We start from the raw sequence: 16,657 nt of genomic DNA on the forward strand, positions 1-16,657 counted from the left end.
ACAATGTACGCCACGGATTCGCGCAGCTCTCTAGAGCGGATTTTTGTTGTGTGTTCTGAGCGCGGATCTGCGGCTGGGAGAGATTACCACGCACTCACGGCCCAGGGACAGCAGGTAAGCACTTTGTTTGACTTTTGTCACCCTGTTCTACCTGTGTCTGTCCCTGAGCCCGTTGATGCTCCCAGCGCATTTCTGAGCGCCGTGAGCCTTCAACCCCCTGAGAGGTTTGACGGCTCTTCGGACGCTGACCAAGGGGTTTTTTGCGAGGCAGCGGTTATGTAACCCATAGCCCGCCCTTAACATTGTGGAGCCAGCGGCTCGACTCGTGTGTTTGCGCCAGGAGTCGACCCTTGGAGGATTATGTTGTGGATTTTTGTGCCCTGGCCAACCAGGTGAATTTTAATGAGGTGGCTCTGAAGACTATTTTTCAGTGTGGACTGAATGAGCCAACCTCATCATTAATGCCTGGTGGTCGCTGCTCCCTCAACCTGGCTCAGTTTATTGACCTCGCCCTACTGTACGCTGGTTCCTCGTTTACTGTGGGGGAGGCAGATACTGAACCAGCGCTCTACACCACGGCCCCCGCTTTGAGGCCTACCACGGCCCCCGCTTTGAAGCCTACCACGGCCCCCGCTTTGAAGCCTACCACGGCCCCCGCTTTGAAGCCTGTCACGGCCCCAGTCCCTAAGCCTGACACGGCCCCAGTCCCTAAGCCTGACACGGCCCCAGTCCCTAAGCCTGACACGGCCCCAGTCCCGAGGCCTGTCACGGCCCCAGCCTCGAAGCCTGGCACGGCCAACGAGCCGGCGCCCATGCCCGCCACGACCAGCGAGCGGCGCCCATGCCCGCCACGACCAGCGAGCCGGCGGCCATGCCCGCCCGCGACCAGCGAGCGGCGGCCATGCCCGCCACGACCAACGAGCCAGCGGCCATGCCCGCCACGGCCAGCGAGCCAGCGCCCATGCCCGCCACGGCCGGTGAGCCAGCGCCCCTGCCTGCCACGGCCGGTGAGCCAGCGCCCATGTCTGCCACGGTCAGCGAGCCAGCGCCTGTAGCCTCGACCCCCCTGAGCCAGCGCCTGTAGCCTCGACCGTCCCCATGGCCACGTCCCTGTTGGCCGAAGGCGTAGAGAAGGAAGAGGGTCCCTTCTCCCCAGTCTCGTCTTGTGCTCAAGACCTCTGCTCCGCCCTCAGAGTCTTCCACGGCTCTGCAGACCTCTGCTCCGCCCTCAGAGTCTTCCACGGCTCTGCAGACCTCTGCTCCGCCCTCAGAGTCTTCCACGGCTCTGCCGGGTTCTGCTCCGCCCTCAGAGCCTCCCACGGCTCTGCTGGGTTCTGCTCCGCCCTCAGAGCCTCCCACGGCTCTGTCGGGTTCTGCTCGCCCCTCTGAGCCCTCCCGGGCTCCGCCTCACGAGTCTCCAAGGGCCCCTCACGAGCCTCCTAGGGCTCCTCCTCCACGAGCCTCCCAGAGCTCTACCCCTCAAGTCCCTCAGGGCTCCACCCTTCAAGCCTCTCACGGCTTCGCCTCTCGAGTCTCTCAAGGCTCCATCCCTCGAGTCTTTCATGGCTCCACCCCTCAAGCCTCTCACGGCTCGCCTCTCGAGTCTCTCAGGGCTCCATCCCTCGAGTCTTTCATGGCTCCACCCCTCAAGCCTCTCACGGCCGCCTCTCGAGTCTCTCAGGGCTCCATCCCTCGAGTCTTTCATGGCTCCACCCCTCAAGCCTCTCACGGCTCGCCTCTCGAGTCTCTCAGGGCTCCATCCCTTGAGTCTTTCATGGCTCCACCCCTCAAGCCTCTCACGGCTCAGCCTCTCGAGTCTTTCAGGGCTCCATCCCTCGAGTCTTTCATGGCTCCACCCCTCAAGCCTCTCACAGCTCAGCCTCTCGAGTCTCTCAGGGCTCCTCCGCCTCTCAGGGCGTCCCCTCTCGAGTCTTTCATGGCTCCACCCCTCAAGCCTCTCACGGCTCGCCTCTCGAGTCTCTCAGGGCTCCTCCGCCTCTCAGGGCTCCGCCCCTCCGAGTCTCTCAGGGCTCCTCCCCTCTCAAGCCTCTCAGGGCTCCCCCTCTCGAGTCTTTCAGGGCTCCTCCTCCTCTCAAGCCTCTCAGGGCTTAGTCTCTCGAGTCTTTCAAGGCTCCCCCCTCAAGCCTCTCGAGCCTCCCAGGGCTCGGCCACTAGAGGCTCCTATGGCTCTGCCTCCCGAGCCTCCTCGGCTCCCCCTCCAGAGCCTCCTACGGCTCCACCTCCCGAGCCTCCCAGGGCTCGGCCACTAGAGGCTCCTATGGCTCTGCCTCCCGAGCCTCCTCACGGCTCCCCTCCAGAGCCTCCTACAGCTCCACCTACCGAGCCTCTCATGGCTCTGCTCCCTAGGACTCCAGAGCTTCCTAGGGCTCCGCCTCTCGAGCCTTCCACGGCTCCACCACCAGAGCCTCCTACGGCTCCACCTCCCGAGCCTCTCATGGCTCTGCTCCCTAAGACTCCAGAGCCCTCTAGAGATTCGCCTCTGGAGCCTCCTGCTGGCTCCGCCTCCTCTGGCGCCACCTCCCCGGCTCTGCCTTCCAGAGCCTACCAGGGCTTCACTCCTGGAGCCTCCTACGGCGCCACCTCCCACGGCTTCACCTCCCTCGGCTCTGCCTCCAGAGCCTTCCAGGGCTTCACCTCTGGAGCCTCCTACGGCGCCACCTCCATGGGCTCCACTTCCTGAGCCTTCCAGGCCTTCACCCCTAAAGCCTCCTTCGGCTCCACCTCCAGAGCCTTCCAAGCCTTCGCCCATAAAGCCTCCTTCGGCTCCACCTCCAGAGCCTTCCAAGCCTTCTCCCCTAAAGCCTCCCTCGGCTCCACCTCCAGAGCCTTCCAAGCCTTCGCCCCTAAAGCCTCCTTCGGCTCCACCTCCGGAGCCTTCCAGGACCCCACCTCCAGAGCCAACTACGGTGCCGCCTCTGACGACTCCACCTTTCACGGCTCAGCCCGGACGTCCTGAGCCTCTACCTGTCCTGTGGCCTCTTCCCTGGCCTCCGGACCCTATTCCTGTCCGGTGGTCACCTTCCAGACCCCCGGACCCAGTCCCTGTCCTCCAGTCGCCTTCTAGACCTCCTGACCCAGTCTCTGCCCTATGGCTGCCCCTTAGATCTCCCGACCACCCGCCTGTCCACTATGTTCCCCCTGACCTTGCCTTGAACTGCCCATTGACCCCCATGGACTGTTTTATTTCCCTTTTGTACCTTCTATCCCCCTTGGAATGCCCTCATATTGTTTGTGTTGTGTGGGTTCTCTGTTCCCTCGAGCTCACACGCTCGTTCTGCACCCCGCGAGCTCACACGCTCGTTCTGCCCCCCTTGAGCTCACACGCTCGTTCTGCCCCCCGCGAGCTCACACGCTCGTTCTGTCCCCCGCGAGCTCACACGCTCGTTCTGTCCCCCGCGAGCTCACACGCTCGTTCTGTCCCCCGCGAGATCACACTCTCGTTCTGTCCCCCGCGAGATCACACTCTCGTTCTGTTCCCCGCGAGATCCCACGCTTGTTCTGTCCCCTTGCGCTCCTCGCAGCCGAGCGCGGCCGTCAGGAGCCGTCCTATTCAGAGGGGGGAGTACTGTAACGAACCCCGCTCCTCTGCCCCATCCCTGCTTCCTCAAGCGCTCACGCTTGCCACTCCGCGAGCGTGCTCACTTCCCGCTCCCTCGCTCCGCCCCCTTGAGCTCGTACACTCTTTTTTCCTCCCTCGAGCACTCACGCTCTTTATGCAATTACGAGCTCTCGCTCGTAACTCTCTCCCCCCTCTGACTCATGTTCGCATGCACGCTCCGGTGGCCAGAACATTATGACCACCGGCACTTTCTCAATCACCCCTACATTATGACCACCTACACTCACGCGCATCCTATCCCCACACATTAGATTCACCTGCACTCGTCTCGTCACCTTCATTGTTCACACCTGCACCTTCCCCTATATATATATCACAACCCTTTCATTTCACTCGGGTTGGTTATTGTATGTATTTAGATTCCCGTGTTTATGCCCCGCTAGTCTCGTCTAGTTTTGACCTCCCCACTGTTTGATTACCTGTTTAGCTTGCCAACTCTCTCGTTCCCCTGTCTTTGTTCCCGCTAGTCTCGTCTTGTCCTTCGCCCTAGTTGTTAACTGTTTTCCCCGCTTATCGTTCACCTCCCTCATTAGATCTGCCCCTTGTTTATATCGTTGTTTCCCGGCTTCCGACCTTACGCTCCCCCTCGACTACTCTCACTGGATTTCCCTTGTTTTGTACTTTTGCCTGCACTGCTTTTAATAAACATTAAAAGCAGTTTCATCCAACATTGTGACTGTCTCATCTTGTGTGTGTGTGACCGGGTTACACAGTGTCAAATCTCTTTTTTGGCTCTTTTTACCTGAGGTAATGATGCTGCCTAATAATTATGCACACCTTGATATAAGGTTAGTCACTTTCGCAACATCCTCCATCATTACACAAATACATACCACCTAAAAGTGATTAAATCCATTAATCATTCAAGTTTATATGGTTTGAAGTTGATAAATATGCATGAAATAATGATAAGATCAGAATACTTACTTGGATAATAATTGAGCATGCTGTAGATGTAAAAGTCCTGTGGCAGGAAATACAGTTTTAGACATACCAGAGCATATAATTCCTTTGGAAACTCACCAATAGACAAAAATCAATGGACTTTGCTGACATGAATGGTTTGTTCTACTTTCTTTACACTGAAAATTGGACTACCTAGTTCTGGTCCTCTAATCTGATTGGACAAGGGCATTTCCAAGAGTGCTGATATGTGCTGTACTATAACAGCACTAGGACGCTTCACTGTTTAAAACACTCCACTTGTCTGTGTTTGCGACATTCCACATAGACTCTTAGATCTTCATCATTATGTTTTTTGCTTCGTTTTGAAAATATTTCATTAGAAGAGCATAAACAGACAAACATTTGGCAAAAGTGTCTTAAATGTAAGTTTCTCAATATGAACTACAGTTCATACAAACAGTTGTATAAAAGCAACATCACAAAAGAGTTCTGTTGTACTGAAAATAAGCATGGCTGTGATTTCAAGCCACAGCCATACTGATATTCAGTAGTATATTGTAGCACTCTTACACATGTGATATTGCTTAATTAAATCCGAGCATACAATTTATTTTCCAAGCTCACCACCAGTGTACACACAGGACAAAAAGACATAAAAGTTTTTTTTTTCTTTTCTTTTAAGACTGTCAATTGGACTACCTCCTTAATTCATTATTTTTGTTCTTGTTTCAAAGTTTTAATTGTACTTATCTTCATTTTGTATTCCTTTGCCACAGAGGTGCAAAAGACATTGTTGAGCATGAAATGCTTGAGGAAAACCTAACTTTTGATGCCTTTTTCATTGCAGGGCATACTTTTTTGCAACAGCGAGTGTTTGCGGACTCCTCAGGACCTTGTTAAGATCTACCTTCATGAGTCCAACCGAGTTTACCGTGACAAGATGGTGGAGGACAAAGATTTTGCCATCTTTGACAAGCTACAGTCAGACATGGTGAAAAAGTTCTATGAGGTTAGAGGTTCCCTTTACAAAAGGCTTCACTACGATGTTGCGCTGCTAAGCGCTACGGGGGGGGAACAGCTTTAGCTGTGAGCCGAGCTGAATAAATGTGTGGAACACGTCAATGAACATTGACCGGAATTTATAGCCTCGGCTGATGTAATCATTAGATGCACCTGAGGCCAGGCTATAAATGGATACGTCACCAGGTGTCGTCAGAAACTCTTTTTTCAGAGCGATTCTGTTTCTGTGTGTTTCACACACCCTGTCAAAACTTTCTTTCCTCTGTTAGGAGATAGATTCAGTTGGCAGTGTGCAGTGAACGTTGTTCTATTTTTCTCTTCTGTTTAGAAAATATTATATATATATATATATATATATATATATTTCTAAAAAAAATGTAAAAAAAGAAAGAGAGAATGACTGAAAGCAAGCGGTGCGTGTTCCCTCTTCTTGCTCTATAGCTGAAGGCGGCACACATCAGTTTTTGCTGTTTGTTTGAGGGTAGAGCACGCTGCTCTCGCGTTGCAGCAGGGCGTGCTCGCCTCGCTTGCTTCCGGAGTCAGCATTCATGAAAAGATCGTTCGTGGGGCTCGTGCATGGATTTGGCTGAGGAGCAAGAGGCGGGTTGATCCCTTTCTCTCACTCTCTCCCCAAACCCAGCTGGTCCTTCACATGATCTCGGCGGCGTTCCGACACTTCTTCGGATCATGAGGTGGATCGCTATTATCTTCCGCCTCCGAGCTTTCCGTCCGCGATAAAAAATCTCACGGAGGAATTGCTCTATGTTGTTACTCGTGCGGTTGCCAGATTGGACTGGCCACGTGAAAAGAGACCCCCAAATGCTCCAATTAGGGGATAGATTTTATCTTCCAGTCTAAGAAAGGGAACGCCTCATGGGTCCCTTCCCTTTCTTTGATAACCTCCTTGAAGAGCTTTTTCGCTCATGGAGAACCCCTAAAAAAAAATTAAAAAAAAAAATTAATAAATAAAAAATATATAAAAAATATATATATATTTTCTTCCCGTGTTCACATACCCTCGACGTCATTATATTCGACTATCGTGGGTGCTGAGGCACGGGGGTCCGTCAAAATTGGGTGTTTTCGCTGTTCCTGCATTTTATTCAAAATTGCAGAGGCTTCCATCAAAATTGGGTGTTTTCGCTGTTCCTGCATTTTATTCAGGACGCGAAACACCCGACAACCCCTCAACAGGAAGTGTTAAAATATAATACCCATCTCAACATAGTGGACAAGCGTGGAAACTTCTGCCGGATATATCCTTTTCTGTGGGTCTTATAAGGGCGTCAGGATTTAATTCTCTCGCCGCTTTTCCGTGTTTCAACGGCGTGTTCTCACTACCGTAAACCGGATTTCTTTTTTGTAAAAAAAAAAACTCTCAATCTCCTGGTTAAAGGGGCCATGGTATGTGTTCCCCTTCCAGAGAGAGATTAGGTTATTACACTAAATACTTCCCGTTTCCCATGGAGGGTGAGGGGTGGCGTCTGGCTTAGATCTTAAGCTTGAACTACCCGTGGGTGTTCAAGTCCAAGATGATGCCTGTCAAGGCGGTCGGTGTCTCAAGCCCTACAACTCGTTTGGCTGGTCACCATCGATCTTATGACGCACTTCTATACTTCATTTAGAAGTTCTGCCACAACATGGAAAGTTCCTGAGGTTCACTTCTGGGGCTGAAGTCTTCCAGGGTCAGGTTCTTTCACCCAGCCTAGCCCTTTTTACCCTCACATTCACAATGCATGATGTAGCGCTGGCTCCTTGCGACTCGGGGCATCTGCATTCTGAATTACGTAGAGCGACTGGCTGATCCTAGCGCCAGTTCCAGGAACTGGCAGTTCAGCACAGGGACATCGTCTTAGCTCATCTGTTTCTCTGGGGTTGAGGCTCAACGCCAAGAAAGCGTCCTCTCTCCCACTCAGAACACTGTCTATCGGGGCATCGTATGGAGTTCAATCACTATGCTGGCACAACTGTCTCCCGCTAGGATTGAGTCCATTCAGATCACCCTGAGCAAAGTCAGGCTAGGTTGCACTGTTATCAGTATCGATTTCCAGGTCTCAGGGCTGAACAGCGTCCACGGTGATCCCTCTGGACCTTCTGCTCATGAGACCGTTTTTGTTGTGGCCAAAAGCCAGGGGATTTCTTCCAAGGGCCAAAACCCTGGGCTAAATAGGGTTACGCACCTCAGGCTTTGTTCCCTTTCTATGTGGTTCAGACCCGGTTTTCTGCCGTGGGTCCCACTCTAGGTGCGTCTTGTTGTCGCAGACTGCTAGCGACAGACGCCTCCCTGACCGGGCGGGTAGCGGCCTTAAGTGGTCAGTCCAGCTTAAGGGGATAGGAGGGTCGTCAGCTCGGTTGTCTCAGTCACTGTCTCGGGTTGATGGCTGTATTTCTGGCCCTGAAATACCTCCTCCTGAGGCTGCCATGTCTTGGTGCTGGTGGACAATACAGCGGTAGTCTCTTACATAAATCATCAAGGAGACCCACGTTCTTGTCAGCTGTATTTCTGACACGTCGGATTCTCCTTTGGGCCCAGGGCAAGCTCCTGTCACTCAGGGCAATTTACATCCCTGGGCCTAAATGTGGGAGCAGATTTGCTGTCCAGACAGAACATACCGAGGGGCAGTGGAAACTCCACCCCAGGGTAGTACAATAAATTTGGGAGAGATTTTACAGAGCAGAAGTGGACCTCTTCAGCCTCTCAAGAGACTGCTAATGTCCCTCTACTTCTCTCTGAGTCACCCAGCCCCCTGGGTCTGGGCGCTGATAGGCATACATGGCCCAGAATGTGTCGGTATGCTTTTCCCCGGTTTCTCTGCTCCGGGAGTCTTAGCCAGAGTTCAGCCAGCAAGGGTCTTGCCTCTTACTGATAGCGCCTCACTGGCCGAACAGGATTTGGTTCTCAGAAATTATATCTCTCCTCAACGGCTCGCCTTGGGCGATTCCGGACAGGAGGGACCTTCTGTCTCAGGCACAGGGGCGATATTTCATCCCGGCCCGAGTGTGAAACCTTTCATGTCTGGCCCCTAAGGGTACCAAATGAGGTTCACAGGGTTTTCTCTTGAGATTATCGAGACCATTTCAAGTGCTAGGGCTCCCTCCACTTGGAACTGATCTGGGTAGATTTTACAGGGCAGAAGAGGACCTCTTCGCCTCAGTTGATAGCGCAATGTCTCCTCTACTTCTCCCGAGTCGCCCAGTCCCCCTCCCCTCCCCTTGGGAGGGGCTGAGCGTAATAGCGCAAATGCACCTGCATGCGTTTCCTTCTACTAAAGTTCTTATTACAGAACCAGCTAACTGCCAGTTTGTTTCAGTTCTGGATTTTCTGTAGAAAGAACTGTCAGCGGGCACTTGCCTCGCCACTGCCAGGTTCAATGTGGCCACTGCGGTTTGCCACGGCTTGGTGGGCGGGGTGCCCTCAAAGAGGCATCCTCATTATTGCCCGGGCCTATGAGGCGTGCGGTCAAGCTTCGCCAGTAGGTTTCAGGGTGCACTCTACCAGAGGGCTCTCCTCCTTTAAAACCTTGGCTAGAGGTCTCCCTCTGCAGCAAGTTTGTGATGCGGCAGGTTGTCCTCTCCGCACACATTCATTGGATTTTTATAGTTTGGATGTTTTGCCACTCCGGGCTCGTATGCCCTTGAGTCTACATCTCAAGCTCATGTCTGGACAAGTTTGTGATGCGGCAGGCTGGTCCTCTCCGCTCGCATTCATCAGTTTTTATGACAAGTTTGTGTTGCGATAGGGTTCTCTTCGCACACATTCATCGAACTTTATGGGTTAGATGCTTTGCTACTCCGGGCTCTTATGCCCTTGAGTCGACATCTCAGCCCATGCCTAAACAAGTTTGTGATGCGGCAGGTTGTCCCCTCCGCACACATTCATTGCACCTTTTTAGTTTGGATGTTCTGCACTCCGGGCTCTTATGCCCTTGAGTCGACATCTCAGCTCATACCTGAACAAGTTTGTGATGCGGCAGGCTGGCCCCTCCGCTCACATTCATCAGTTTTTATGACAGGTTTGTGGTGCGATAGGGTTCTCTTCGCACACATTCATCGAACTTTATGGGTTAGATGCTTTGCTACTCCGGGCTCTTATGCCCTTGAGTCGACATCTCAGCTCATGCCTGAACAAGTTTGTGATGCGGCAGGCTTGTCCTCTCCGCTCACATTCATCAGTTTTTATGACAAGTTTGTGTTGCGATAGGGTTCTCTTCGCACACATTCATCGAACTTTATGGGCTAGATGCTTTGCTACTCCGGGCTCTTATGCCCTTGAGTCGGCATCTCAGCCCATGCCTAAACAAGTGTGTGATGCGGCAGGTTGTCCTCTCCGCACACATTCATTGGACTTTTTAGTTTGGATGTTCTGCACTCCGGGCACTTATGCCCTTGAGTCGACATCTCAGCTCATACCTGAACAAGTTTGTGATGCGGCAGGCTGGCCCTCTCCGCTCACATTCATCAGTTTTTATGACAGGTTTGTGGTGCGATAGGATTCTCTTCGCACACATTCATCGAACTTTATGGGTTAGATGCTTTGCTACTCCGGGCTCTTATGCCCTTGAGTCGACATCTCAGCTCATGCCTGAACAAGTTTGTGATGCGGCAGGCTTGTCCTCTCCGCTCACATTCATCAGTTTTATGACAAGTTTGTGTTGCGATAGGGTTCTCTTCGCACACATTCATTGAACTTTATGGGCTAGATGCTTTGCTACTCCGGGCTCTTATGCCCTTGAGTCGGCATCTCAGCCCATGCCTAAACAAGTGTGTGATGCGGCAGGTTGTCCTCTCCGCACACATTCATTTGACTTTTTTAGTTTGGATATTCTGCACTCCGGGCTCTTATGCCCTTGAGTCGACATCTCAGCTCATGCCTGAACAAGTTTGTGATGCGGCAGGCTGGTCCTCTCCGCACACATTCATCAAAATTGAATGGTTTAGATGTTTATGCTACTCCGGGCTCTTATGCCCTTGAGTCGACATCTCAAGCTCATGTCTGAGACCGCTCGCGTTTTTGTGAGTACACTGCACAACCGTAGGGGTCCGGACAGCCCCAAGTGCGGCGGCGTGGGTATTGCGTTCTCCGTAGCGCTTAGCAGCGCAACATCGTAGTGAAGCCTTTTGTAAAGGGAACGTCTCAGGTTACATGTGTAACCCTTGTTCCCTGAAAAGGCGGAGCGAGATGTTGCGCTGCTTGCACACTGGGGCGTCCCAGGACTGCTCTTCAAAAAGAAGTATCTGACGACACCTGGTGACGTATCCATTTATAGCCTGGCCTCAGGTGCATCTAATGATTACATCAGCCGAGGCTATAAATTCCGGTCAATGTTCATTGACGTGTTCCACACATTTATTCAGCTCGGCTCACAGCTAAAGCTGTTCCCCCCCCGTAGCGCTTAGCAGCGCAACATCTCGTTCCGCCTTTTTCAGGGAACAAGGGTTACACATGTAACCTGAGACGTTTTCACTGGAAGTTTGCTGCAGTGGAGAGACTCATTAAGTGTGAGGCCAGTGCTGCTCTGAGAGCCAATGCTAATTAGAGAAAACTTATCATATGGCTTTAGAAGATTTGGAATAGCTCAGAAATCGAATGAGTCGAAAAGACTGGTGTTTTTGCATTCCTTTTGAAAACTCCATAATAAATAATAACACATTTTTTTAATATATTTTTGGGGGTTTGAGGTAATCCTTTAAAATGGAAAATCTAATCATCACACAAATACACATCTCAAGCTTACTGCATGGTCACTTCTTCTGTCTGCTCTGGCATTCTCAGGTGCATAACAAGCCAGAGCAACAAAAGCAATACACCTAATTTATGTTGGTTTTAGAGAAGGACAGATTTATGAGATGTGGTTAGTGTTAATTGTTGTTGGTTGGTACCCGGTTGGTACATGAATTCTCACGAATTCTTATGGGTTCGCTCCCAGGGTAGCAACACTGAATTTGAGTTATTCACCTTTTAATATTTAATGTTCTAAGGCTAGTTTTTCATTCCCACCAGGATATGGAGGAGGTCCTGGAGGAGACCAAGGCAATGAATATGTACTGCCATTTCGCCACAGGCATTGGCGAACCCAAATACATGGCAGTACAGTCTTGGGCTAGCCTGAACCAGACCCTGCTGGAAGCGCTTGACAGTTACAACGAAGTCAATGCAGCTCTGAACCTCGTTCTCTTCGAGGATGCCATGTCTCATATGTAAGAGTTTTATTTTTTTAATTATTATTTTAGCTCTTTTTTGTATTTAGATTTTCAAGATTTTTTGTTTGTTTAGTTTTGCTAGATCAAAATGAATCATTTTGATCTTTGGAAAAAGACTGTTTTTGTTTTATGTCTGTATTTGTTTTAGTTCTCATTCCTTATAACTGAGCATCTAACTATTATGACACAAACAGCACTTTATCAGAAAGTTCAATCATGAAACTCTTGTTATGTGTTAGCCAATCATCTCGCTCACATGAGATGTGTTAAGCCAATCAGCTTGTGTTGTGAAACTATCCAATCAATCTGTGCACTCTCTCTTTGCAAAACATTTAAATTGCTCAGTTTTTCAGAAATGCTGGTATCAGTGTAGTGCACTGTTAGATTGTTATTTTTTTTTTTTAAATGCTGTTTGGGGGTTTGTTTAGCTGATAGGGTCTGACTTTACATCTGGGATGTGTTTATGCAACCTCCCATTTTTGTTGGGGAGTTGTATTTTTGTCTAATTGTACAGCAGCATTTCTTACATGTTCGGTGCATCATGTCTTGTGTGTGTCTAAATGTGTTGCAGCAGCATCATGTCCACATGCTTAACACAGGATGCGTGTGTTTTTTCTAGCAGTAGCACGTCATCGTACTTGCTCTGGTGCAGCAGCAGATCTAGTTTGCCAAGACCAAATCCCGTAAAAATGTCATACCCACATTAATATGCTAAATCATTCTGAGTGTTGCCATGACTGAGGTGTGGTTGGTTATTTTACATGTCAGTCAGGAGGCTGCTGCTTGTCTGGTTAGATTTTTATTATAATTTTTTGACAGTATTAACTTTTTTGCAATTAAGTATGAGACTGTCAGGGATGGAGATAAATCCTTTTAATAGGTTATACAAAATTATGTAAATGTTTTGGATCACAACCCATGTTTCTTTTTTGCCTGGATTTCTAAGTATCTTTTTTTTTTTTTTTTTTTATGTTTAGTTATCAAAAAAAAGTTTCAATAGCAAAAATGCTTACGTTGCGTTTCCATTGGTGCGATAGATATCCACTGCTGCTGCTTTGGGGTCCGTTACAGCGAATGTTGGCTTTTGTCACAATTGCATACTTCACATACTACTTTTACTGCTTCTGCCACATCAGTCTATGACAGAAATAGTAAGAGCAGTATGTTATATTCCATTTCAAACTCATTTGAAATGGCAGCATTTTCTTCATATGTTGAAGCACCTTTGACAGTCATCACTGCTTTCAGCTCACAGTGATTGGCTCCTGCGTGGCATTTTTCATTCCTCATTGCATATGATGCTCTCGACTGCCCTCAACGCTTTCTCCACGGCATTGTCAATCCCACAATCCACCTCAAGAGCATGGTGCTCAACTTCCATAGGAATGCATTGAAAATGCTCGCTCACCTTCGCTTACAATGCGCCAGTGGAAACGTACAGTTATAGGTGTATTCAGGGGCATAGATGGGGGAGGTAACCCCCCAATAATCAAAATAAGCAAGTACAACCCTCCAATATTTATACCATGATCAATGGAAACATATCAATTCTTCATACTGTAACATCCCCCCCATGTTCAAGCCAAATCTAGGCCCTTGGGTCTATTCTGTCAAAAAGAAACACCCAATTAGACAAGAAGCAGTCTGTTTGACATGTAAAACAACCAGTCACTGTTCCTTACTGTTACATTGTTATTGTCACGGTTTCGTGTCACCCGCACCATGTTTCGTGTCACCTGCACTGTGTTTTGCGTCATCTGCACCATGTTTCGCGTCGTCTGCACCGTGTTTCGTGTTGTCCACCCCGTGTTTTCTGTTTCACCCGTCACTAGTCACTTTCCATGTCACGCTCCCTTGTTGTCCGCCCGTGTTTTCTGTTTTACCGTTCACGCTCCCGGTCATGTCTTCCTTGTTGCCCGCCTGAGTCTCACTCGCCGTGTGTGAACTACACTTCCCTTCTTCCCGTCGTTTCCGGCCCTGTCAGCGTGTTATTGTCCGCACCTGTCTGTCATTTTGTCATCACCGTGTCTCTTTATTTAAACCCCGCTGTTTTCCCTTCCTATTGTCATGCGTTGACGTTCCATGTTTTCGCTCATGTCTGTTGTGACTCGCTCTCTCCGTTCGTGTTCCCTGCCAGTCTGTCTGTTCTTTCGAGGTTACCCTCCTGTCATTTCAGGTTTACCCTACCCTCCGTGGATGTGCGCTGCTCAGCCAATCCTGCACCCCTCCTGTGTTTAATCCGGTATTCTTAGTTGGTGTTTTCCCATCGTGGACCTTTTACTTTGTTCCTGAGTTGGTTTATTTTTGTGCTTATTCAATAAAACCGCTCTTGGATCCTAACACTCGTCTGCCTCCTCCTGTTCCTCACAAGTCATTACAGTTATATTTTCTGATAAAGTGCCATGTGTCATGGCTTGGAAGTCAGGTTTCTGATGAACTGTCGTGTGTCAGGCTTAGAAGACTCATTAAATCAGATCAGACCAATCAGCATTGATTGAAATAAATAAAAATACAAGTCAATTTCTCTCTCATTTAATTTTTAACGTGCACATTATTTTCAGTTAATTTCTTTGTTCTTTTTGTGATTTTGAAATATAATGTATTTGTATATTTATTTTACTTAGCAAAAATATTGTTTCATTCTAGATTTTGCTAATGATAACAAATATGGTACGATCTGTGCCAGTGTGAATGTCACAAAAAATAAAATAAAAATGTGGATAGGATAAAATTGGAAAAAGTTCTTCTCTACTCCAAATCCTGTTTTACTTAAACCTTACACATCTTCACTGTTCTCTCCTGGTTCAGTTGCCGTATCAATCGGATCCTGGAGTCTCCCAGGGGCAATGCTTTGCTGGTTGGAGTGGGAGGAAGCGGGAAGCAGAGCCTGACGAGGCTGGCAGCGTTCATCAGTTCCCTGGAGGTCTTTCAGATCACACTGAAGAAAGGATACTCCATCCCTGATCTGAAGGTGTGGCAGCATTACCGCTCCATTTATTACACTTCCGAAACAAAACATTGCTTGCCAAGTAGGTTACATTGCTGTAATTCACACTTGGATGAGACATCTTTACAGGGGTCACTTGGCATTTGCCCTTTGAAATATCTGTTGTAATACTCCTCATTGGAGTATAAATTGTCTAGTTTAAAATTCAGACAGCACCCTGCAAAAGCCTGGAAAATAATGGAATAATTAACAGATACACAGAGGACCTCTTGAACACAGTATCATATTGCACATTATATTCTACATAGCTCATGAACTTTTATGCCTGTAATATGTTTTATTCCAAGTGCTCTGCTGAGACTTTTCCTGAGAAGAGGAGCTCAGTGGCATGTGAATGCTTTTTGTGTATTTTTAGTGCGATTTGGGATCATTGTACATCAAAGCTGGCGTGAAGAATATTGGCACTGTGCTTCTCATGACAGATGCCCAGGTCTCAGATGAGAAGTTCCTAGTGTTGGTGAATGACCTTTTAGCATCTGGTAAGCCTTGCTGTGTCTCTTTGCCTGTTGGCATTAAGTAGTGCTTGCTTTCTCTGCCAGCTTTAAGGGCCATGGCATATGATGGTATGGGTAGGGTGCCATCATATTACCAGAAGTATGTCTGTATTTAGAGGACTATGTTATTCTTGTGCAAAAAAAATAAAAATATGTAAGACTGATAGCCAGTCCCACACATAATCTGTGCATACAGAAAGCTAAGAAGATTTCTCCAAAATTGTTTGTTCGTTTATTCTGGCTGATTAAAAACTAATTTTCAGCCAGGGCTGTGCCATTCAGAACTGAATGCCAAACTGTAATTCAAGTTTGAATTTAAGGAAATACAATTAAAATGGAAGGAAAATCAGAGAAATTTATATAGCTGCTGTGATTGTAGTTTTTTATAATACATTTACTTTTTTAGTTTGAATTACTTATATACCTTTTATCATACACACAACATATAGGGTTTTAAAATATTTGAGTTGATTATATTAACAATCAATGTTTAAAATGCCAACTATAGAAAATTTTATTTCATTTATATATGCATTTCATTATATTAAATAAATGAAATGTAACGTTGGGTTCTTGGAGTGGAATAGAGGAGACAGGAGTAATCCTATTAATTGGAGACATTGGAGTGGAAGAATATCATACAAGTAGTCAAACTAGGAAATAACGCTAGTAAAACTATAACGCAAAATTGCAATACAAGAACTGATAATGGGTGAACAAAACTAGAGGGTATTTATACACAAGGTGCTAAGTGAGGGAATGGAATACAGGTGAGGATGATGAGGAGCAGATGGAAGTGATGAGGGCAGTGCACTATGGGAGATGTAGTCTGGGGGAAAACCGGCTAGGTTACGAATGTAACCTCCGTTCCCCGATGGAGGGCACGAGACTTTGTGTCGGAGAAGCGACACTAGGGGTCTCTCTTGAGCACCGAATATACCTCTGATCTATGAAAAAAGGCCAATGAGAAGTTGGCAGCTAGTATTTGCATACCCCGCCCCCGGATATATGGGTACAAAGGCAAGGCAAATACTAGAGTTCGTTCAGGATTTTTCTGAGGAGCCGGAAACGGTCCGGCCACTACAGCGGCTCGGCTCAGCGACGTGGCTGGGAAGGACACAACATCTCGTTCCCTCCATCATGGAACGGAGGTTACATTCGTAACCTAGATGTTCCCCTTCTTTTAGAGAAGCAACACTAGAGGTCCAATTTAAATCACACCATGCGCTGAGCCGTGTACGTGGTCTGACACAGGAGCGGGCAGGTGTTTTATGTGCCAGACGACCGGCTGTATCAGACTGCACGTACCCTTCCCCAGTTACCACCAAAGTCATCGGAATCCTTTTGGTTACCCTGACAGGGGAACAAGGCGACGCTTGCCAACCTGGG

At 48.5% G+C, this 16,657-nt stretch overlaps 1 protein-coding gene across 1 annotated transcript in view; it reads left to right on the top strand.

The window, feature by feature from the left end:
* Window positions 1–16,657, top strand: part of dnah9 (dynein, axonemal, heavy chain 9) — a 241,431-nt gene that overhangs the window by 94,823 nt on the left and 129,951 nt on the right. The window contains exons 42-45 of the mRNA XM_052102818.1: window positions 5,394–5,555; window positions 11,568–11,764; window positions 14,576–14,738; window positions 15,130–15,253. Coding sequence (XP_051958778.1) covers window positions 5,394–5,555; window positions 11,568–11,764; window positions 14,576–14,738; window positions 15,130–15,253 — 646 coding nt within the window. The remainder of the gene's footprint in view (window positions 1–5,393; window positions 5,556–11,567; window positions 11,765–14,575; window positions 14,739–15,129; window positions 15,254–16,657) is intronic.

Source organism: Xyrauchen texanus, chromosome 33, assembly GCF_025860055.1.
Source record: "Xyrauchen texanus isolate HMW12.3.18 chromosome 33, RBS_HiC_50CHRs, whole genome shotgun sequence".
Classification (NCBI taxonomy): domain Eukaryota; kingdom Metazoa; phylum Chordata; class Actinopteri; order Cypriniformes; family Catostomidae; genus Xyrauchen; species Xyrauchen texanus.